Raw genomic sequence first — 23,997 nt, forward strand, 5'->3', positions numbered from 1 at the left:
AGCTTCAGGTAGCAGCAGCGGCGGCTTTAGAGTGTCTCGTCGTCCGCCCTAAGTGCAACCTTGAACGAACCCAGACAAGAACGCAGCCTTCCCCACTTAGCTTCTGGTCTTTTTTTGGGGGGGAGTTCAACTTGTTTACTGCTAGCATGTGAACCGCAGCTTCAGGCTGCAGCGGCGGGTTTAGAGTGTCTCGTCGTCCGCCCTAAGTGCAACCTTGAACGAACCCAGACAAGAACGCAGCCTTCCCCACTTAGCTTCTGGTCTTTTTTTGGGGGGGAGTTCAACTTATTTACAGCTAGCATGTGAACCGCAGCTTCAGGTAGCAGCAGCGGCGGCTTTAGAGTGTCTCGTCGTCCGCCCTAAGTGCAACCTTGAACGAACCCAGACAAGAACGCAGCCTTCCCCACTTTCAGAAAAGATCTTTTGTGGTCCAAAATGGTGTGAAGAATCTTACATGAATGTTATTGAGTGATGACAATGCTTCGTTTTTGTATTCGCAGGGCTCGCAATTGTGTTTTCTGCCTCGTTAAACCCGTACACAACTCGTCCTCAGCACAAATGTTGTTCTTGGCTCGTTCCCCTTCCGTCCGAACTCATTCAACTTCTCGTTTCCATAGTCGCCTCTCGTCTCCCCCCCCCGCTGATTTTCGGTGATTATCTTTCGGTCACAGGCTCAAAGCGCGGCCGCCGAGTCGGCGGCCAGCGCCGAACTGGCGCGGCGCATCGCCGGCCTGGAGCAGGAAGTGAGCCGTCACAAAGAGGACACCGACAAGGCTCAGGCCGAGGTGGAGCGGCTCCTGGAGATCCTCAGGCAGATGGAGAACGAGAAGAACGACAAGGAGAAAAAGATCCATGAGCTGGAGAGGTGAGCGAGGAATGGTGGAAAGAGAAATCGCCACAAGACTTCACGAAGCTCAGTAAATCAAACGCCAGTCTGGTTCAAATCACCGACTCTCAGAATAGACCCAACATTGTTTTCCATTTTCCGAATTCATTCAATTATGCTTCTTCTCACCTTCTCCTCTTCTTTCTCTCCCCCTTTTAATTTGAACTTTATTGCATCTGTCACCGCCCGTCCGTTCTTATTTTTAACCACCTCATTCACACACCAGAAAGCCTCCTCATCCGCCGCGTTCTCAGCAGACGCCAAAACAAGCCCCTGCCCCAGCCGCCTCACAGCAGCCAATGGGCGGGCTGGTGTGGGACTACCTGGGCACGTGAGTGGAGGCTCTGTCAAAACATTTGGACAGTTGCACGACACACCCGAATCGAAAAAAAAAAAAAACGACTCACTTTGCCTGTCAGATGTCCGGGGGATATGCCAGCGTCCCCCCCTCCCATGTGGGGGGAAAAAAAATGACTCCCATCCTTCCTGTATGGGAAAACAACATTCATTCAAGTTGTCACACATTGGAAATAATATAAACAAAAAGAGGGAAGATGAATGGCCGCATTTTTTTTTTTCCTTTATGGGACGCAGCTGAATTCACTCATGAGCTCCATTTTGAGGCGCAGCGTCGCACGCTAGCGGGGGCCGAGTTTCTGCAAATCTTAAAATATTGTGACCGTTCTCCTGAGGAAAAACCTTCTGCTCCCCAAAACCGTGCGGCCTGCCACTCTTTTGTTCTCGCCCGTCACTGATGCAACTTTTTTTTTTTTCCCGTAACAATTACAGGAATGGTTTCTAACTTTGTGTGACTTTGTCTGTGCCCACCACCCCTCGTAACACTTTTTGTCATTGTTGTCGTCTTCACGTCTGTCGACACCGACGGGGCTCTTTTCCCCCAAGACGTCGCGCAAAAAAGAGAAAAATTATTCAAAGGCCCAGACGTCTTTTTCATCATCCGTGTCCACTTACTCGTTAGGTCCCACTGCACTCTTTCCATGTCTTTTTTTTTTTTTTTTGCTTTAGGGCAGTAAAACTAATGACTCTTAATGATTCCGGGGGACATTCGTTTCAAAGTGGCCACGTCTGGCCGACCGAAAAAAATAAAAAAATAAAAAAATATGCGGCTATTTATAATTCAGCAACCGCCGACGTCCAATTAGCGGGGGTTTAGCAGCGTATGTTTAATCATTTATTTCGTCTGAGGCGAGTCGCGACCGCAAACTGGAATGGGGCTCGCCCGGTGGATGCAGACCTCCTCCACCAAGGTGCCCTCCAAAAGTTACTGGAACGGCGAGGTCAGGTTTTTCTTTCAAAGGGGACTGCGTGTCAATATTCTCAGTCGCGACGAGACGTTGTCGTCGTAATTTTTCACCTCTCATCCGGGAGGCACCCGACAACCGAAAAGCGGTTGGGTTTGTTTCGTTGTTGATGCGTTCAGAGTCCGAATGGCTAAAACCTGGGCGGCCCGGTAGTCCGGTGGTTAGCACGTCGGCTTCACAGTGCAGAGGTACCGGGTTCGATTCCAGCTGCGGCCTCCCTGTGTGGAGTTTGCATGTTCTCCCCGGGCCTGTATGGGTTTTCTACGGGTAGTGCGGCTTCCTCCCACATTCCGAAAGCATGCAAACTTGCAACAATGAGGCACTCTAAAGCAGCCACCCCTACCTAAAGCCCCTGTACCGGGTTCAATTCCAGCTGCGGCCTCCCTGTGTGGAGTTTGCATGTTCTCCCCGGGCCTGCGTGGGTTTTCTCCGGGTGCTCCGGTTTCCTCCCACATTCCGAAAACATGCAAACTTGCAACAATGAGGCGCTCTAAAGCAGCCACCCCTACATAAAGCCCCTGTACCGGGTTCGATTCCAGCTCCGGCCTCCCTGTGTGGAGTTTGCATGTTCTCCCCGGGCCTGTGTGGGTTTTCTCCGGGTGCTCCGGTTTCCTCCCACATTCCAAAAACATGCATGGTAGGCTGATTGAACACTCTAAATTGTCCCTAGGTGTGAGTGTGAGCGTGGATGGTTGTTCGTCTCTGTGTGTCCTGCGATTGGCTGGCAACTGATCCAGGGTGTCCCCCGCCTACTGCCCGAAGACGGCTGGGATAGGCTCCAGCACCCCCCGCGACCCTAGTGAGGATTAAGCAGTTCAGAAAATGGATGGATGGCTAAAACCTACGGACGGGAATCTCCCCGGCTTCGAATGCGGGTTGGAACCCTCGCGATCGATGACCAATCGCTTGTTTTCGTACGGCCTTGGAGTGTAAAATCTAGGCCAGGTGGAACGTTTCCAACCCGGCCCGCTTGTATGACTTAGCGGCGGCAACGCCGATGATGAAAAGCTCGCATTGCGGGTTCAACCAGGCCCAGCAATCATCGACCTTCCCGCGTGTGTAAATCCAGCTGTATAATGCGGTGCCGGGCTATTTATTTCAGTAACAAGGATGGTAATTGGAGCAGACGGAGTGACTTCACACTGAGGGGGGGAAATGGAGCTGAAAAATCTGCCATGATGGCCAAAATAAAGGATTTGGACAGCGGGGGTGGAAAACAAAGCGAGACGGCGACGACGGAGAGGAAGGAAAGAAGAGCGCGGGGATGGAGAGGAGTTGAAAGAATTGGAAGGAAAAAAAAATAAGAAAAGGGAGGACTTTTGGAGATGAACAAATTGTGTCAAGTGGAGACATTGAGCGAGTCAAAACACACAATGAGCTCCCTTACTCAAAGTAACCCAAATTGGGTGAACTCGTTAGAAAAAAAAAAAAAAAAAACGGACTCAAAAGTTGTTTCGTTTGCCTGCCTCGCCCGTTGCACTGCTCGTGCCTTCCATCCTGCCTGCCCGTGCGATGATGATGTCGGCGCACCTGTCTCACTCTCGCTTCCCTCCGATCTGCCGTTGCACTTTATGTGATCAAGCCGGCTAACCCCCCCCCCCCCGCCCCCCCCGCGCGCTCACTTTCTGTCTCACCTTTCCCCCTCTTTGGCTTTCTTTCATCTCGCCGACGCCAACGTCACCCTGCCAAGTCTTGCCTCGAGGTTAGTATACGGCATGCCTTTCGTTTTCCTGCCGGGGTCCTCCTCGGTTCCCGTCCTCGCTCTTGTCATAAACTCTGCTTCTTTTTTTTTTTTTTAATCATTCCGGTCGTGTCTCGCCTTGCTTTTGTCAGTCGAGGAGGAAACTCGAAGCACCGTCGTACCATCCTACTCATGCTCAAACTTGAATCGGCACATTTTCATGAATGCGGATGCGCGCTTGCAACTAAAGAACGGCAGAAAGCGATATCGCTTGATCAATTTTTACACTTCGGTGGGTTGGGGCAATAGGCCGAAAAAGAACGTGAATTCTTCGTTTCTTGAATTTGCGAAGAACAATGGAAAAGTCCGATAAACGATATATTTGTGTGGATAAGGCACGCAGTCAACGTCACGCATGGTTGTGCATGTCCGGAAATGAATTGAATTTCTTGGTCTTGTTTTTGTGTTGGGCGAAAAAAAAAACCTAAACACAACAGAACAAAAATGTCTCCCCCCCCCCACCCCCCCAAAAAAAATTGTGAATGCCCTTCCCTCAGCTTTCACGCAGTTAATCCAAGAGGTACGATAGCCCGCAAAATCTCCGCGCAGCACCTCTGCGCTAAGTAAGAGTCACACAAAGTCCTCAAAGCAACCGCAGGAACAAAGAAACAAAACAATTCTGTTCGGGGGTGGGGGGGGGGGGCGAAAACTTTGATGTCAGATGTTTGGCGGAGGATGAGGAGTTCCTCACATCAAAACAGGAGATGTGTCGCACGCAAAAAAATGGAAAAGAAAAACAAAAAAGGTGACGAAAGAGCTTCTTTCGCTTACCCAGCATGCAACTTTTTCTTCTTCTCGTTTCCCATGAGAGTTGACTCACCACAACATGAGCGAGGAACGGGCCGGGAAAGTTCAAACCTTTTAACGGCTCAATGGAGAATAATTTGGGTAGAACTCAGAGAAACACGTTGGGAAATTCAACATGACCTTTCTGCCTCTAAAAAAAAAATAAAAATAAAAAATCACCGAGTTCTTTAATGCTGGAAATGAAATACCTGCGCATGAAAGCAGAGGGCTGTTATCGTAACTTAGCATGAAGCTCATCGGGCCTTGTCCAACAGTAACAAAACCCCCGAGCAGCGTGTTCAAAACTACTTAACGCGCTTTATCGCATCTGTTTAAGCCTTACCAAAACACGCCACTAATTTCACGCTCAGGAGTTGGAACTCGGACAATATGAGCCTTTTGAGGTACTCCTACTATTTTTTTTTTAAGCATGCTCTAGCTGTGGCGTGGATGATTTTTCCGTTAAAAAAAAACTTCAAAAACGAAATAGTGATATAGTAGATTGCAATTTTTGTTCCATCAAAATCTGTCAATGGTCATGATTTTTAGAAAATGTGGTCAGATTTTTAGAAAATGTGGTCAGCTCGTGGGCTCCCTCTTGTGGCATCTAAAAGAATCACCGTTTTTCTTTTTCCGAAAAAGAAAGCGCGAAAGTGGCTAAAAGGAAATCCTTGATGTTAATTTTGTGTGAACTGTGTGCAGTAAACATATATGAGTCCCCGGGAGTATTTCTGATCAAATATTGATGCCAGACTCCAAATGCAATATTAATATTACCTTCGCGCGGGGCGCCTGAATGATGAGCCGCATGCTAATGAAGGAGGTAGAAAAGTTCTTGTGTCGGTGAGTTGGAAGGGAAGTTTTTGAAGCGGTGTGTTAGCGTGGTGAGTAATTCATTGGGGAATGTTGCCGTTTTTTTCTTCAAAGTGTCGTCAGCACGCTTTTTGCGCTTATTGACGTTAACGCCTAGCATAGCGCGTTTGCCGCGCGGGCCAACCGCGCTTAAATGAACACATGTAAACAGCGCTCTCTTGAAATATTTGCGTGTGTGGTCCGAGGGGCTTGATGCCATACAACGCGGCTCGTGTTTGGACTCGATATAAATTTGATCTCACTTAAGGAGGAATTTAAAAGCGCTTGGACACAAATTCCTTGCATTCTGAAGCTTCTAATGAGAGAGCAAATATGGAGGTTCGATCCCGGCGTGTTTTTTAGCGCCATGGGAGTCCCATGATCACGTTTTAAGAGCCTGCAGCTGACGTTTCGGGGGTGAAAAATGTGGCGATTGTTTGACGGGCTGCTGCGGTTGCCTGTCATCCGTGGTGCGCTAAGTGGATGGGGATAGAACCAAAAGAGCCTCAGTCAGAGAGGCGGGAGGGGGGGTGGGGGGGGGAGAGAAATCAACGAGAGCAGAGTGGAGTTGCCGTCTAATGCACGAGGCTTGTGATCTACAAGCAGCAAATGAACTAGCCAAACAAGTGATTAGCAGGATAAAAATCAACATGAAACCAGAGCGCGGGGGGGGTCAACAGGGAACATTGCCCGAACGGAAAAAAAAAAAAAAAATCAACTCCACATGCACCCCCCTTCGCATACATGAAGTAAATGTTGCATGAAGGGGGGAGGGTGGGGGTGAACCTCGGAGTGCTGGATGCTAGGTGCTTCCTGGACATTCTCCAATAGGAACATTCCTGCCTTTTTATGACCTGTTACGCACACACGTGGGGCTAGAAAAGATATTTCTCTCACCCCCCCTAGCCCCCACCGCCCCTCTAACCCCCCCCAAAAATACTGAAACCATGTAGGTGATGCAGATCAGATTGAGCATGTGTCTTTTTATGTGACTTGATGTCTTTCGGTGACAGGCTGAGGTGAAGAAGAAGGATCCGGGTCAGGGCACCAATTGAAAAGTTCTGCGGGAACCTCCACCCGGTCCTTTTATCTTTAATGCTCGCAATCGTATACTCACAGTAACTACCAGAAGACTGCATATTCTCAGCGGAACTATTAAATGGATGCCAGGTGGAATAAGGTCTAGGGCTTTAAAACTTTCATTTGGTCCATTTTCAGGACGGGTGGGAGGGGGGGGGGGTGACTGAAATACTCTGCATAATCTATTGAAGTGCCGGACTAGCGTCCCGCGCATCCGCAGCGACAAACGTCCGCGAAGACAGTCAGAACACAAAAAGTGGAGTCGACGCCCACCTCTGTTGCGGTCGCTTTTCAGACTTTGTGTGTTTCTTATCCTTCATCCCGAGCCGTTATTCGGCGTAAGCTGTTAAATCTTCCTGGCATTAGAGCCAAGCTGACTGCAAGTATGTCTGCGCGCGTGAGAGAGTGAGTTGGGGGTGAGGGGGGGGGGTATTAAAGGTCCCGATCGAGACAAGCGGGTGTGATAGCCGATAGGCTTGTGACAAGAGGCGCAATGGCTTCCAGGCAGCTTATAAGCGAAGGGGATTAAATCCTTTCTCCATCCAACAGGCCTTCTGCTTCCGTGACGAATCTCTCTCCATTTTTTTTTCCAATATTTTTTTTCGAAGCCTTTGTGTCGTCCGGGCCATTGAATTTGCCTGCACTTCCTGATCATCGGCTAAAAATGCACCTAGTGCATTTGTGGTGTTAGCGACGGTCTATAGAGTTATTGGAGTTGCGAAAAACCAATACAAAAGGACAAAGGAGGCAGCCTATCAGGTTACAGGGTGCATGAAAATTATTGTATTTTGTGGGGGGGGTTACCTTTGACATTCACTGACACCCATGTCACTCACCGGCTCCCGCCCAATCAAATCCATACACAGTCAAAGTCGCAGCTATGATAATAAGTGGGATGATCGATACGAAGACGCGAATATTCCCTAATTGGCTCGGTACGTTTTGTGCGCGCAGGCAGATGAAGGATCAATCCAAGAAGGTGGCCAACCTGAAGCACAAGGAGCAACTTGAGAAGAGCAAGAACGCCCAGCTGATGGAGGAGGCCAAGAAAAGGGAGGACAACATGAACGAGAGCTCCCAGCAGATAAAGGTACAATACAATACAATACAATACAATACAATACAATACATGCTGATTTATATAGCGCTTTACAAAACAGTTAAACATAAAGTAAAATAATAAACACAACACATAACATAAAACGCGGACAGTCGCGCAGTCCTAACCACTTCTCCGTCACACGCTTTGTTGTTTGAAGCAGTTTGAGATGGAAGAGGAGAGAATCAAAGTGTCCTTTAACCAGTGGATCAGAGACGTCACGCTCAAAATGCGCACACGTCGGCTACAAGCTAAGTTTCAAAGTCAACAAGAAGCTGTAGCATCCATTGACGAAAAAAGAGATTGGTTCACTTCTCCTGTCCCGTGGAAATCCACTTCAATTCCAAGCGGCGACTCACGGTTCCAAATATCAGCGGCCATCCATCCAGCTGCACCAACGCCAACTTTCCAACAGCGCCGACATCTCCACTGAACAAATCGGGGTTGTGAAAAATGCTACCCATTACTGGCGCAAAAAACACAAGCGCCCCAGGTCTGTCCAGCACCGACAGTCAATGGCGCCGACATTCCTCCCAATCAAAATCTGTGCTGGTACCGACAGGCGTGCTGTCGAGAAGGCGCAACCACCAAGCACAGATACTGCTCCTTTGACGAATGTCGTGGCCAAAAAGCGCTGAAAACAGTCCATATCAGGTCCACAACAAACATGTGACAAAACAAAAGACATAAAAGAACAAAAAAGCAAGGCTCTTGAAGAGCACTTGCCGAAGGCTGCCTACTCGGGCGCCATCTTGAAAAAAAAAGGGGGGGGGAGAGAAAAAACTTTCTCCTCCGACTCACTCTCTGGCCCCATCCATCCATCCATCCATCCATCATCTACCGCTTATCCGGGGCCGGGTCGCGGGGGCAACAGCTTTAGCAGGGAAGCCCAGACTTCCCTCTCCCTAGCTACTTCTTCCAGCTCTCCCCGGGGGATCCCGAGTCGTTCCCAGGCAGGCTGGGTGACATAGTCTCTCCAGCGTGTCCTGGGTCTTCCTCGGGGTCTCCTCCCGGTGGGACATGACCGGAACACCTCACCGGGGAGGCGTTCAGGAGGCATCCGAATCAGATGCCCAAGCCACCTCATCTGGCTCCTCTCGATGTGGAGGAGAAGCGGCCCCATACCGTGAATATATTGGCGCGATGACAACAATGGCGACATGTCAAAATGTGACAGGGAAAGCCGCCTTGGGCAATGTCAAGCAGGCAACACGTCGGATGCAGCTCGGGGAGTGTGCGCCAGCGGGTATCCGGAGAGGATGATTGACAGGGAATGAGGTGACAAGAAAAGCAAAAGGACGTGGCCACGCCCGCGCGTCGCTATGCGGCGAATGTTGCGGCTTTTCTACGGGGGCTCCCTTCTCATGCCGCGGCGTCTCCGCATTGAAGTCGAGATGCGGAACTGCGCCGTCCTTCGCTTTCTTCCAGCTCGTCCCCTTGAACTTTCCCCAGTCACCTTTTCTCCTACCCCCTCCCTAAACCGCCCCCCCCCCCCCACCGCACCCCATCTGCGCTCTTCCAGGAATTGTTCGCGGCCTCCCTTGATTAGAGGCAGATGACAGTTTTCGCTTGTGTGACTCCACAACCGCTGGACCCCGGCAAATAACCGTAACCGATGTTTCATTTCGGGAACCGTCTCCCGGCATTCTTTGACCGGGAGTCAGTGAAACCCGAGTATAATTCGGACCGTAAATTCGATTCGGCGCGATAAGAGCCGTTTAATTAAATTAGGCCCACCTCAGTCCGCATTGTTAGACTCCGACTCATGTTGCATCTGGACCGGGACTCCAAACATGTCCCACTTAAATGTCACGTCATCATATTTTTAACTTGTAAAAAACCCCTCGAGGTGTATTTGCGAATTCCAAAGTCTGCTCAGGAGGGAGCGGATTATCAGTTTAATCGGATTAAGCGGAAACCGATGTGTCCGTGTAAAATATTTTGCCCCGTCGGTTTATGTGAGCCGCCGTCATGTTTTGCGAGGCGCTTTCAACTCGAGTTGATTTCAAACTCGCCACGTTGGCTTTCCAGAATCTTAAAATGGTGCCCTCGGGGGGTTTGCGAGGTGGTTTTCGCGCTCCTTTAACATATTTTAATTTTATTAGTCCGCTAGTGGGCGGCCCGGTAGTCCAGTGGTTAGCACGTCGGCTTCACAGTGCACAGGTACCGGGTTCGATTCCAGCTCCGGCCTCCCTGTGTGGAGTTTGCATGTTCTCCACGGGCCTGCGTGGGTTTTCTCCGGGTGCTCCGGTTTCCTCCCACATTCTGAAAACATGCAAACTTGCAACAATGAGGCACTCTAAAGCAGCCACCCCTACCTAAAGCCCCTGTACCGGGTTCAATTCCAGCTGCGGCCTCCCTGTGTGGAGTTTGCATGTTCCAACCGGGCCTGCGTGGGTTTTCTCCGGGTGCTCCGGTTTCCTCCCACATTCCAAAAACATGCATGGCAGGCTGATTGGACACTCTAAATTGTCCCTAGGTGTGAGTGCGAATGGTTGTTCGTCTCTGTGTGCCCTGCGATTGGCTGGCAACCGATTCAGGGTGTCCCCCGCCTACTGCCTGAAGACGGCTGGGATAGGCTCCAGCACCCCCGTGACCCTAGTGAGGATTAAGTGGTCCAGAAAATGGATGGATGGATGGATAGTCTGCTAGTGCAGTTTAAAAAAAAAAATAGAAGAAAAATCCAACTTATAAATGCGGCGTCCCCGCCAAAGTAAAATCCAACCTTTTCCATGGATGAAAATACATCGATCACTCTACTGGCATGGCGTACCGAATTTTTCTTTTTCATTTTTTTTCATTTTGTGCACGTGTGTGTGCAGGACTCCATACGCTATAAGGAGGAGCGCATTGAGGAGCTGGAGGAGGCCCTGAGGGAGAGCGTTCAGATCACGACCGAGAGGGAGCTGGTGCTTGCCCATGAGGAGCAGGCCCGCACACACGCCGAGAAACAGGTACTTTCTATCTCCGTGTCACACCTTCCCCCCCCCCCCAAAAAAAAAGTGACCCCAAACCTTCACTTTCCCTTCCGCCGCTCAACCCCTGAGGATTAGCTTTTGTATTTTTTCCCCCATCGACGTGTCTGGCACAGACAAAAAGTGTTTCTTGGCCAACATATGCAACATTCATTCATTCATTCATCTTCCGAGCCGCTTGATCCTCACTAGGGTCGCGGGGGGTGCTGGAGCCTATCCCAGCTGTCTCCGGGCGGTAGGCGGGGGACACCCTGAATCGGTTGCCAACCAATCGCAGGGCACACAGAGACGAACAACCATTCGCACTCACACTCACACCTAGGGACAATTTAGAGTGTTCAATCAGCCTGCCACGCATATTTTTGGAATGCGGGAGGAAACCGGAGCACCCGGAGAAAACCCACGCAGGCCCGGGGAGAACATGCAAACTCCACACAGGGAGGCCGGAGCTGGAATTGAACCCGGTACAGGGGCTTTAGGTAGGGGTGGCTGCTTTAGAGTGCCTCATTGTTGCAAGTTTGCATGCTTTCGGAATGTGGGAGGAAGCCGCACTACCCGGAGAAAACCCACGCAGGCCCGGGGAGAACATGCAAACTCCACACAGGGAGGCCGGAGCTGGAATTGAACCCGGTACAGGGGCTTTAGGTAGGGGTGGCTGCTTTAGAGTGCCTCATTGTTGCAAGTTTGCATGCTTTCGGAATGTGGGAGGAAGCCGCACTACCCGGAGAAAACCCACGCAGGCCCGGGGAGAACATGCAAACTCCACACAGGGAGGCCGGAGCTGGAATTGAACCCGGTACAGGGGCTTTAGGTAGGGGTGGCTGCTTTAGAGTGCCTCATTGTTGCAAGTTTGCATGCTTTCGGAATGTGGGAGGAAGCCGCACTACCCGGAGAAAACCCGCGTAGGCCCGGGGAGAACATGCAAACTCCACACAGGGAGGCCGGAGCTGGAATCGAACCCGGTACCTCTGCACTGTGAAGCCGACGTGCTAACCACTGGACTACCGGGCCGCCCCATATGCAACATCGCCGTGCCAAATGTGGCTCATGACACATCGCGCATTGCCCCAGTGTGCCAACTGAGCTCATTCAGGTGCGGCCGCGTGTTTGCCCAGTCGCTCCTCGTTTTTTGGTAAACATCCCTATTTCAAGAACAACTTGCATTTTGTCCACCCCTGCCGGCACACAAACAGCTTTGTGCCAAGCGGGGGGAGCGCCTCGTGCGTTATCCGTGTTTATCTCCGGCGAGGAGGCGGAAAAGTTCCGCAGGAAGCGTTTCGGAGATGAGACCGCAGTTTGCTCCATCGGTCCAGGAGTGACTTAACAAGGCCTCAGAGATGTAAAATGTTCCTCCAGAGGGGCTGCAAGGCTTTTGACAAGCGTTGGAAAAAAGACAAGAAAACAGCGTGGGCCGTGAGGATGAATACCGCCCTGAGAAAACACGGCGCCGTGTAGCTGTTGGCAAAAAAACGTCGGCACTCCATTGTTGTTCCTGCCTCTAAATGTTGGCCGTCCCGTAGACGGACGTTCCGGGCAAACACAAAGGGTCGTTTTGCTTTTTGCCGCATTTCGCTGACACGCTCCGTCACGGTAAATACGGATTATTTGGACAATTATCTTCAGCGGCGGGTCGGCGTGCAAACTCAGCATCCAAGTCGGTAATGATAGCGCCGCCGCTTGTTGTTTTTTGACACACATAAGCCTCGCCGGGTGGACATTTGCGGCCTGTTGCGCAAGAGCTCCGGACTCCAAACGTTGGGAAACGCAAAGTTTGATTTTGATGGACAAAAAAAACGAGTAATACCGTCTGTCGGTTTTTCAAGTCACATGACTTGAAACAACAGATCGGCATATTTTTGGAGACGGTCATAAACGACAACTTTGAATGATTGATTTAGCATGTCCCAGTCACATTTATTATTATTCTTTTTTAAAGTGTTTCTTGCTTGTGTGCAAGATTTTAAAAAAACATCATAGTAAATATTGTGTAGTAAAAACTCAACCAAAATAGTATTTTAAAAACAACCAATCACAAATCAAATAGTACTAAAAAGCAGTCCACGGACGTGAAAGTACAATTAGCCTAGCGCGTGGTGCTACGTCAGTTTTTTTCTCGCGGCTAACTTAGTCGCCAAAGACGAAAAGAAATTGCCTTTTCTTTCGAATCCCACTTTATTTTAGCATTTTTGTTTTTTTTATTTTTATTGATTTTTTTTTAATTGGTAATTGGTAATTAATTGGTAATTAATAAAAAAAAATATATTTTTTCAATTTTAGTTTAATTTCATTAGTTTTGGTTCACAGAAGGGGCGGCCCGGTAGTCCAATGGTTAGCACGTCGGCTTCACAGTGCAGAGGTACCAGGTTCGATTCCAGCTACGGCCTCCCTGTGTGGAGTTTGCATGTTCTCCCCGGGCCTGCGTGGGTTTTCTCCGGGTGCTCCGGTTTCCTCCCACATTCCGAAAACATGCAAACTTGCAACAATGAGGCACTCTAAAGCAGCCACCCCTACCTAAAGCCCCTGTACCGGGTTCAATTCCAGCTGCGGCCTCCCTGTGTGGAGTTTGCATGTTCTCCCCGGGCCTGCGTGGGTTTTCTCCGGGTGCTCCGGTTTCCTCCCACATTCCAAAAACATGCGTGGCAGGCTGATTGAACGCTCTAAATTGTCCCTAGGTGTGAGTGTGAGTGTGAATGGTTGTTCGTTTCTGTGTGCCCTGCGATTGGCTGGCAACTCATTTTATTTTGCGAGGGGAAGTGGGGGGGCGGGGGGGACAGAGACGCCACCACTGCAGAAGTTTGTGGTCACGTGCTCGTGTCAGGACAATCTTAATGTTGATATCTTTACTGTTCATAAGTACCGTCCCGAGGTGGCCTTTTGTTTGCCGTAGCCTCTCTCCAGTTGAACGGAAAGAAACATACGCTGCAAAGATGTGCTTGGAAAAAAACATGTGTTCATCTTCCCGAAGTCCTGACTTTGTTTCCATTTTAGATGTATTGCCATGACACTTTTCAAAAAAAAAAAGCTCAAAGCAGCCTCTTTAATTAGCGGAGCAGACGCCATTGAGGCAGGACGCGGTGCCGGTGAGCATCCTGGACTTTGAACGCCCCCGGCGAAGTGGCACGGAGCAGAAAATGTCAAATTGCGGGGCCGGCGGCAGCCAAACTCAGACGTTGCCCAACATCAACAGCAATTCGGCCATTTTGTACAGGCCCGCGACGGACAGAACAGCGTTCAATCGACACGACATACATTCCTTCCAACACACATAAACATGACAGAAAAAAGTGCAAACCGCTCTTTAAACAGCATCGCATTCAGTAGCGGCCAGATGGATTCTCTGCAGAGACGCGAGAAAATAAATATTTTTATGTGACCCTCTTTTTTTTTTTACGAGTGTGTCACCGCAAATTAGGCCTCGCCGTAATGATTCATAAAATCACGACGGCGACAGAGACAATAATGAGGCGGTGAAAGGGGGCCTCCCTTTTGCTTGTTACACAACGTACAATCGAGCGTATTTGTTTGTGCTAATGTAGCCGCAGCAGCCAAACACACACAATAGGGCTGAAAAAATAACTCAAATTAACGGTAAAAACGGCACTAAACTTTTGAAGAAGCCAACATTTAGTGCAAGAACTCATTTTGTACATTTTATTTTTGTCACGAGCTATGGGTCGTGACCGAAAGAACGAGATCCCGGATACAAGCGGCCGAAATGAGTTTTCTCCGCAGGGTGTCCGGGCTCTCCCTTAGAGATAAGGTGAGAAGCTCGGTCATCCGGGAGGGGCTCCGAGTCGAGCCGCTTCTCCTCCACATCGAGAGGAGCCAGATGAGGTGGCTTGGGCATCTGATTCGGATGCCTCCTGAGCGCCTCCCCGGTGAGGTGTTCCGGGCATGTCCCACCGGGAGGAGACCCAGAGGAAGACCCAGGACACGCTGGAGAGACTATGTCACCCAGCTGGCCTGGGAACGTCTCGGGATCCCCCGGGGAGAGCTGGAAGAAGTAGCTAGGGAGAGGGCAGTCTGGGCTTCCCTGCTAAAGCTGTTGCCCCCGCGACCCGGCCCCGGATAAGCGGTAGATGATGGATTGATGGATGGATATTTTTGTTTTATTTCATAAAAGTCAACTCACTCAAAATTGCAATATTATTGCAAAAAAAAAATTCTTAGGCCTACTCGGACAGCATGAGATCCACCGGGTGGTTGACAACTAAGCACAGATTTATTTTGTTCCTCCACTATTTTTTTTTTCATATTTTCCTCTTTGAATTGTACGTATATTTACAAAAACATGTACTGAATTTTTAGCAGCATTTTTGGACAAATTTTGGGGGCTTGTTTAAAAAAATATATATATAATAATTTCAAATCCATTCCCAACTAAGCACTGATTATTTTTTTCCTCCACTATTTTTTTTTCACATTTTCCTCTGTGAATTGTACGTATATTTACAAAAACATGTACTGAATTTTTAGCAGCATTTTTTGGACAAGTTTTGGGGGCTTGTTTAAAAAATATATATATAATAATTTCAAATCCATTCCCAACTAAGCACTGATTATTTTTTTCCTCCACTATTTCTTTTTCATATTTTCCTCTGTGAATTGCACGTATATTTACAAAAACATTTACTGAATTTTTTGCAGCATTTTTTGGACAAATTTTGGGGGCTTGTTTAAAAAAATATATATATAATAATTTCAAATCCATTCCCAACTAAGCACTGATTATTTTTTTCCTCCACTATTTCTTTTTCATATTTTCCTCTGTGAATTGCACGTATATTTACAAAAACATTTACTGAATTTTTTGCAGCATTTTTTGGACAAATTTTGGGGGTTTGTTTAAAAAAAATATATATATAATAATTTCAAATCCATTCCCAACTAAGCACTGATTATTTTTTTCCTCCACTATTTCTTTTTCATATTTTCCTCTGTGAATTGCACGTATATTTACAAAAACATTTACTGAATTTTTTGCAGCATTTTTTGGACAAATTTTGGGGGTTTGTTTAAAAAAAATATATATATAATAATTTCAAATCCATTCCCAACTAAGCACTGATTATTTTTTTCCTCCACTATTTTTTTTTTCACATTTTCCTCTGTGAATTGTACGTATATATACAAAAACATGTACTGAATTTTTAGCAGCATTTTTGGACAAATTTTGGGGGGCTTGTTTAAAAAAATATATATATAATAATTTCAAATCCATTCCCAACTAAGCACTGATTATTTTTTTCCTCCACTATTTTTTTTTCATATTTTCCTCTGTGAATTGTACGTATATTTACAAAAACAAGTACTGAATTTTTTGCTGCATTTTTTGGACAAGTTTTGGGGGGCTTGTTTAAAAAACCATATATATATAATAATTTCAAATCCATTCCCAACTAAGCACTGATTATTTTTTTCCTCCACTATTTTTTTTTCATATTTTCCTCTGTGAATTGTACGTATATTTACAAAAACATGTACTGAATTTTTTGCAGCATTTTTTGGACAAATTTTGCGGGGCTTGTTTAAAAAAAAATATATATATATAATAATTTCAAATCCATTCCCAACTAAGCACTGATTATTTTTTTCCTCCACTATTTTTTTTTTTCATATTTTCCTCTGTGAATTGTACGTATATTTACAAAAACATGTACTGAATTTTTGGCAGCATTTTTTGGACAAATTTTGGGGGCTTGTTTAAAAAAAATAATAATAATTTCAAATCCATTCCCGAGTTAGGCTTACTGCCGTATATTGATATGTAGCATGTGTGTGTCAGGGAACTGTCCCACTTGACCGCAGCAAAATTTTAGCGTCATTTTGAGCAAGACGTTCGTCATTAACGGTCAGCGGAGAAAAAGGTGTGTATGCGCTGCTTTGTGGCAACCACGTGGCACACTCTGCAATTTTTCCAAGCAGGGTTCATCCCTCCATCCCTCAAGCACTTCAGTGCTCGGAATTGAAAAATGGAACTTGTGTTTCCGACTGGCTCATCAGCGCGATTCACATCTGCCGTTTCTTCGCGCATGTTTTTGATTACTCGCGTCAAGGACCGTTACATATGCAGGATGCGGTTACTTGTTCCGGCACGGTGAAAGATTTTTTTTTTCTCAATAATGGTAAATTTTATGATGATCGTCATCTGGCCTTGGCGGAGGTCACCCAAGGTCATCGTGAATTTTCACGACTTTTTACTGTGTTGAATGACTTCACTGATACATTTCTATCTTCTCTCTCTCCTTCTTACCGCTTTTCCTTCCCTTCTTTCTTGGCCCGTCGTGGTTCCCTTTTCTTTTCCTCTACTTATTCCATCCGCTTGCCCCTCCGTGTCTTCCCCCCCCCCCCCCCCCCCCCCGACGCGTGCAGCTCTCTCATATTGAGCTCCGCACGACTGGCTTTAGGTGGTCAAAGGTAACGAAGCGGCATCACGGGTACATGACGTTGCGTCTTTTGTGATGTTTTTTTTTTTTTTCCGATGTGAAGCGGGAAATAAGTATTATTAATACTATATTATAGTATATTAATCCCTGATGGTCTAGTGGCTAGGATTTGGCACTCTCACCGCCAGGGCCCGTGTTTGTGCCCTGCGATTGGCTGGCAACTGATCCAGGGTGTCCCCCGCCTACTGCCCGAAGACGGCTGGGATAGGCTCCAGCACCCCCCGCGACCCTAGTGAGGATTAAGCGGTTCAGAAAATGGATGGATGGATATAGTATATTAAATTAATATTAAGCCCGGTAGTCCAGTGGTTAGCATGTCGGCTTCACAGTGCAGAGGTACCGGGTTCGATTCCAGCTCCGGCCTCCCTGTGTGGAGTTTGCATGTTCTCCCCGGGCCTGCATGGGTTTTCTCCGGGTGCTCCGGTTTCCTCCCACATTCCAAAAATATGCATGGCAGGCTGATTGAACACTCTAACTTGTCCCTAGGTGTGAGTGTGAGCGTGGATGGTTGTTCGTCTATGTGTGCCCTGCGATTGGCTGGCAACCGATTCAGGGTGTCCCCCGCCTACTGCCCGGAGACGGCTGGGATGGGCTCCAGCACCCCCCGCGACCCTAGTGAGGATCAAGCGGTTCGGAAGATGAATGAATGAATGAATGAATGAATGTTTCCGATGTGAAGCGGGAAATAAGACATAATATTAATTTTGCCGCTTTCAAGGTCCTTTACAGGGCCGGCCCTAGCCAATGTTACCCCTCCCCCCTCACCTCCTCCACCGACGAATCACATGCTCATCCAAACCGAACCATTTCTTCATTTCACCTGATTTTTTGCGACCCCCCCCCCCCCCCCCAGAGTCCACGGCCCCCTTCGCGTCTGCCTATTCCGCCTGACAGGTGAAGCTGGCCCTGTTTTGTGCCTGTAAAAACATGACTGAAAGCGTTTGCAGTCGTTCTATGCACACGCACACATCAGCAGGGGCTATGTCATAAACTGCCCGACATCCAAAAATAACACGCGGACCGTTTCTGTGGAAAAACTCACGAATAAAGTTACGCATATACTGTACTGTGTGTGTGTGTGTCAGGTGGAGGACCTGCTGGTTGCCATGGAAAAGGTGAAACAGGAGCTGGAGGTGATGAAAGCCAAGCTGTCATCCACTCAGCTGTCACTGGCCGAGAAGGAAGGTCACCTGACTGCCCTGCGGGCGGAGAGGCGGAAGCACCTGGAAGAGGTCCTGGAAATGAAGTAAGAATTTGAATTTGGTGTGGATCCTCCACCAGCCCTCACCCCCCATCTTGACCACCCCCTTCCCTTATCTTCTCTATGCCCCTGAAAGCCGCAGAGTTAAGTCGACTATTAATGCAGTAACTGTGTAGCACTTTGGAGCTCTTCATATGATTGATTGCATACACAGACGTCCACCCGGGCTGCGTTTTTTTTTTTTTTTTTTCATGCAACATTAATGGACGGTCTTGAAGAAGCCAAGAGGAGTCCAGCGGTCTGATGTACTTACACCGCTGAGGATTTTTCGGTAGTCTGGAACAATACTTGAGCTTGAAGCAGAAGCCAGATAAAAAGTATCCAAGACCCCATGTGCTGCTTGTTTTAAATACGCTGCGGGATTGCTATTTATCGCGGCATCCCGGCGGGAAAAAAAATATACAGCGTGAGTTGGAGTGCCAATAACAGTTTGTTGATGCAAAGTGTGCATGCGTGGCACCTCATTTAGCGACGACAAGAGGGACTTTTAAGGGCGGTGTGTTATACGAAGTCGCATAAACATGCGCGCTTTGCGCCTCTTTGTTTTCCCGCCAGACGTTAAAAACAAACCTCTCCATTAACGGTGGCGCTAATGCGCGTTTGGAGGCTGGTAAAGTGCCTCGTAAAACACATTAAATATTAACAGAGAATAGGAGAACATGTTTGTTCGAATAAAGGTTAAGTACATATTCAAATCATCTAAAAAAAACTTTTCTGGCATCTCTAATTTGAAATTGTTGTCCAAATTTATTGGTCAGTCTTTGTTTAATCGGCGCAAAATGATTATTTTTATTTTATTTATTGATTTATTTTTGCTTCAGGCCAGTTCAATGGATGTTGTGTAGCTCTATGGCCACCTGGGGGCAGTATAATACAGCCATACTGTACTAATATACTGTACATGGAGACAGCACAGCTCAATTAGCTGCTGTAATGTTTGTCTTTTTAGAGGATAAAGAATATATGTATGTGAGTATCGTGTTATTAGAGTGACGTCAATGAAAGGGGTGATACAAAATGTTTTTTTTCTTGCAGTAGCTAGCTTCTTTCGCTATTTTCCGTGTGTGGCCTCCTGCGATGCGTACGACACGGTGCCGGCATTTTTTTTTCTGTGTTCGTCGAGTACGTTCGTCTTTTAGGTTTAATGCCTGATTCGTTGTCCGATTTAACAACCGGTGTAAAGTTTTGAATATTTCTGTAAGACATGATATATGAGAGCAGAGCTTTCAGCGAGTTCTTGGACGGGCTTCGAATTTATTAGCCGCGCGCGCACGCTCAGGCAGTGCATCTGTGACATTCCGTCTCCCTTTTCCTCCAAACCGGTATTCGTCCCGAGAAGTCATCAGCAAGCGATGGGATCCGGGTTGTAGCTTTCCTAGCAGGGGGGGGGGGGGGGGCGTTAGTGGGGTCAGGGTACAGTAAAATGAAACAAAATGAGCATTAAAGTGTTTCTTGGCAGCCGCAAAATGAGTGAAAGCAAAAAGGAGAAAGACAGCTGTCCAAAGATAACCAAGCCCGGCCAAAAAAAGCATACGCTCCAAATTATATTACCCCCATCGCCATCTCCCCGGCTCCTTCTGTTCATCCATCACCTTTTTAGACGGGATCGTATATAATCGACGTATAAGCACTTCATGATGCTTCACCCGCGCGATGAGGTCGTTCAACCCCGCGCGCGGGATTTTAATTTATCGGTCATTGTTTTGGTTAATAGAGAGGCACGCCGAACATTTTTACGAGCGCTAATATCAGAAATTCTTTGGCGGAGCAAATGTGTTCTGAGGCGTAAAAGCAGCGAGACGTCTATTTCGGTTTATTTGCAAGGTTGTTGTGGAGATTGTAATGTTAAAAAAGACAATTTAGCAACGCGGAGGGCGCACAAGAAATGAAAACAACGGCGCACTTGATGAATTTTTTGGGTTGGCAGCGTGGCTTCCAAGGTTATTGTTAGTGGTTGAGCAAAATGTTCCCGTATTGCTTTTGCGGGCAAATAAAACGTGATAATATGCTTGTTTTCAGACGCTCGGTGCTATTTTTAACAGCACACGTTTTCCAAATTAGACGACAGAAATATTGGCTGAACAAAAAACGCGCCACCTCGCTAATGATTTTAGCCAGGGCAAAACAGCGCTAACAGGTCGACGTAGCCTCATCGCTGTCGTGCGTCATATGAACGTTTTCCGAAAAACAACAACCCCCAAAATGTTTTGGTTGTTCATTTTGATTTGCTAGCAAGTTAAAAATAACTCGCATGATTATTAGTGACGTTCAGCAATCGATCGGTATCGAATTCGAGCTCATGTCGGCGCTACTGATCCACTCCGATGCTGAACGACGCTACTCCGGTTTCACAAATTCCGCCGGGCTACGTAAGCTTCTCAACGCAACGTTAGATACCGCGACAAGTGCAATAAAACTCCAACCTGTCCTCGCGCTAAAGTTTTCCCACTCGACTAGCGAATGTTGATGCCTCAAGGCTAATGCTGTAAATGTAATTTATCTCTCCTCCGACGCTCCTTCTCGGTTTCCCCTCGCCGCTCACTGTCCCCCCATTCCTTTCCCCATCACTCTCCGAGGCTATCCGCTAGTCCGCCCCCGCGTAATGTCTTCCTAGCGCCTTCCTGTGCGTCTTTTGCTCCGCCGCTATAGCTTCTATATCAGTGCCTATAGATGCCGTTAGCGCTGCGTTTAGCTAGGCCGCCGTCGCCATTGTCACCGGGTGCCGTGCGGTAGCGTGTGTTATTTTTGCTTTCCCCCCCCCCCCATCTACTCCCTCGGCGCTATTTCTTTTTTACATATCGCGCTGTTTTGCGTGCGTGCGCCACATTGTTAGCATAACTCGCGCCATACGCGAGTTATGCTAACAATGTGGCAAAGCGTGTCGCCCGTGTATAGAAGACTGGCGACCAGAGTGGTGCGCATAAACAGACAAGGCAGCGTGACTGCTCGGAGGACACCCGCACCCACACGCATGTATGTACGTATTATGCTAGCAAGACGAGCGCTTTGATCCCCTCAGACAGCAATGAGATTATAGCCGAGTGCCAAATCGAGGCTGCGCGCCGCGCGTTTGTTTGTTGTCTGTTGCGCGCGCGCACGCGGGGGCTTGTCGGGAGCTTAGTGCGACTAAACGGGGGCCTCGCAGTTTTGACACTTGGGCTTACAAGCTCAAAGCCGGGGCGCACGCTTCACTTGCCTTTCTTGCTTATTCGGTGCTTTTTGATGATTTGTGTGTCCTCCGCTTGGACGAGGCGGCGAAAATGGTGGGGGCGACCGCCACCAAGGTTAAAGGATCCTAAAATGAACCTTTTTGCTGACACTGGAATTGAATTTTGCCATGCATTATTTATAAAACGGGCGGCCCGGTAGTCCAGTGGTTAGCACGTCGGGTTCACAGTGCAGAGGTACCGGGTTCGATTCCAGCTCTGGCCTCCCTGTGTGGAGTTTGCGTGTTCTCCCCGGGCCTGCGTGGGTTTTCTCTGGGTGCTCCGGTTTCCTCCCACATTCCAAAAACATGCATGGCAGGCTGATTGACCACTCTAAAATTGTCCCTAGGTGTGAGTGCGAGTGCAAATGGTTGTTCGTTTCTGTGTGCCCTGCGATTGGCTGGCAACTGATCCAGGGTGTCCCCCGCCTAGTGCCCGAAGACGGCTGGGATAGGCTCCAGCACCCCCCGCGACCCTAGTGAGGATTAAGCGGTTTAGAAATTAGATTGCATCATTTAGTTTAGCTTTTATTAGTGTTACTTTTAGTTTTAGTTTTTTTTTTTTTAGATACCTGTATATGCTATAGTAGGGCGGCCCGGTAGTCTAGTGGTTAGCACGTCGGCTTCACAGTGCAGAGGTACCGGGTTCGATTCCAGCTCCAGCCTCCCTGTGTGGAGTTTGCATGTTCTCCCCGGGCCTGCGTGGGTTTTCTCCGGGTGCTCCGGTTTCCTCCCACATTCCAAAAACATGCATGGCAGGCTGATTGAACACTCTAAATTGTCCCTAGGTGTGAATGTGAGCGTGGATGGTTGTTCGTCTATGTGTGCCCTGCGATTGGCTGGCAACCGATTCAGGGTGTCCCCCGCCTAGTGCCCGGAGACGGCTGGGATAGGCTCCAGCACCCCCCGCGACCCTAGTGGGGATGAAGCGGCTCGGAATATGAATGAATGAATGAAATTCAACAATAATAAAAAAATGTGAAAGAGGCAGAAAATGTGACCATTTTGCAAGACTTTAGTGCTATTTATTTGCAACACAATCGGATGTTTTGGAGGTTTTAAAAAAAAAAAAAAGATTTTTTATAATTCAACCCATCCCACAAAATTTAATGATGGATTATGACATCCGCTGTCACTGAATATTTTTTTTTCTCCTCATTCCCACCCCCCGAAGCCCACCCAATTTTGAGGCCCTCCCGCTTTGTTCCTCAAGCCGTTCATGCGCTCGTTTGCGCATGTGTGGTCCCATCAAAAGCGCAAACTCCTGCAGACCCTCGGTCATGCATTTTACACCTTTCCGATTAGTCACAGTGTGCGTCTTATTAAAAAAAAAAATGCGCACATGGGCGAGACGGAGACAGAATTGTGAACAAAGGGAGAGGCAGAAGAGTGTGTGTGTCGGGGGGGGGGGGGTATTAGATGAAAATGGGGGGAAATGTGTCAAGATCAGATCCTCATTCTGTCATGCAGCAGTCCCACCTGCCCTCCTCTCTTGTCTCTTGTCTCTCGCTCTCTCTCTTTTTCCACCATCGTCTCCCGACCCCGCTTCCCTGCTGCGCAGCTTCCCCAGCCCCCCCCCCCCACCCCCTCCTTCATGTCTCTTTGATTTGTTTTCCCTCCAAATCCTCCAGGCAGTTTATTCCCTTCCCTGTCAAGCGTTGCGCGTCTGCACGTATGCGAGTCTTTTCTTGAAGCCTCCGTGATGTGCAACAGCTCTTTGAGGCAGGGAGCTTTTCCGTCTTTTACACTCGACACCCTTTTTAATTCCACTCGCTCACCTTTTCCAGTTGGCTCGACCTGGTCCCGGTCATCTATCAAGTGTCCGCCATGCAACACAACCTTTTAAAAGATGTTCCAGATTCCATGTAAAGATGTAATCTGAAGAAAAGCGCACACACATTGAGACACGACGTGGGGTGCATTTAATAAGCACAATTAAACAGGGTAAATATTAGCCTGCGGGGGGAATTCATAACGATAATTCCAGACGTCCCACGTTTTTTTTTTTATATGTAAAACGATCCCCTCATCCGTCTTTTAAAATAGACCTCCAGTGGGAATTTAAAGGATTAATAATTTTTTTTTTTTACACGCGCAGCTGTGGTAGGAGTTGATCAGTTTGCCCGATAACGGCATTAAGCGGTTCAAAAGGAGCGAGCGAAAGAAGCAATGTTTCCCCCCCCCCCCCTCCTACCCCCACCACCCTCGCTTTATTGAGTGCCTTCGCTTTGATGCCGCACATATGGCCAAACGGACAAATGTTTCACAAGACTCGCCGCGACGTGTCGTGCGGGTTTGTTCTTTCGGAGTGTAGCGACTCCATTGGCGAGCTATGCAGTCGATT

The 23,997-nt window shown here is 48.1% G+C and overlaps 1 protein-coding gene across 7 annotated transcripts in view; it reads left to right on the plus strand.

Annotated features, from left to right (window-relative positions):
- The window catches only part of LOC127593812 (ELKS/Rab6-interacting/CAST family member 1-like), a 69,929-nt gene that overhangs the window by 26,674 nt on the left and 19,258 nt on the right, over nucleotides 1-23,997 (plus strand). For 4 of the 7 annotated variants that reach the window (XR_007960517.1, XR_007960518.1, XM_052055459.1 and 1 more), the window contains 5 exons: nucleotides 672-865; nucleotides 3,899-3,910; nucleotides 7,622-7,757; nucleotides 10,589-10,720; nucleotides 18,273-18,433. Coding sequence is in view for 5 of the 7 variants with exons in the window: in XM_052055459.1 (XP_051911419.1) it covers nucleotides 672-865; nucleotides 3,899-3,910; nucleotides 7,622-7,757; nucleotides 10,589-10,720; nucleotides 18,273-18,433 (635 nt within the window). In the remaining 2 variants the exon portion in view is untranslated. Of the gene's footprint in view, nucleotides 1-671; nucleotides 866-3,898; nucleotides 3,911-7,621; nucleotides 7,758-10,588; nucleotides 10,721-17,113; nucleotides 17,236-18,272; nucleotides 18,434-23,997 lie in introns of those variants that run through there. The other 3 variants (XM_052055460.1, XM_052055462.1, XM_052055464.1) reach the window with 2 other exon arrangements.

Source organism: Hippocampus zosterae, chromosome 21 (genome assembly GCF_025434085.1).
Source record: "Hippocampus zosterae strain Florida chromosome 21, ASM2543408v3, whole genome shotgun sequence".
Taxonomy (NCBI): Eukaryota; Metazoa; Chordata; class Actinopteri; order Syngnathiformes; family Syngnathidae; genus Hippocampus; species Hippocampus zosterae.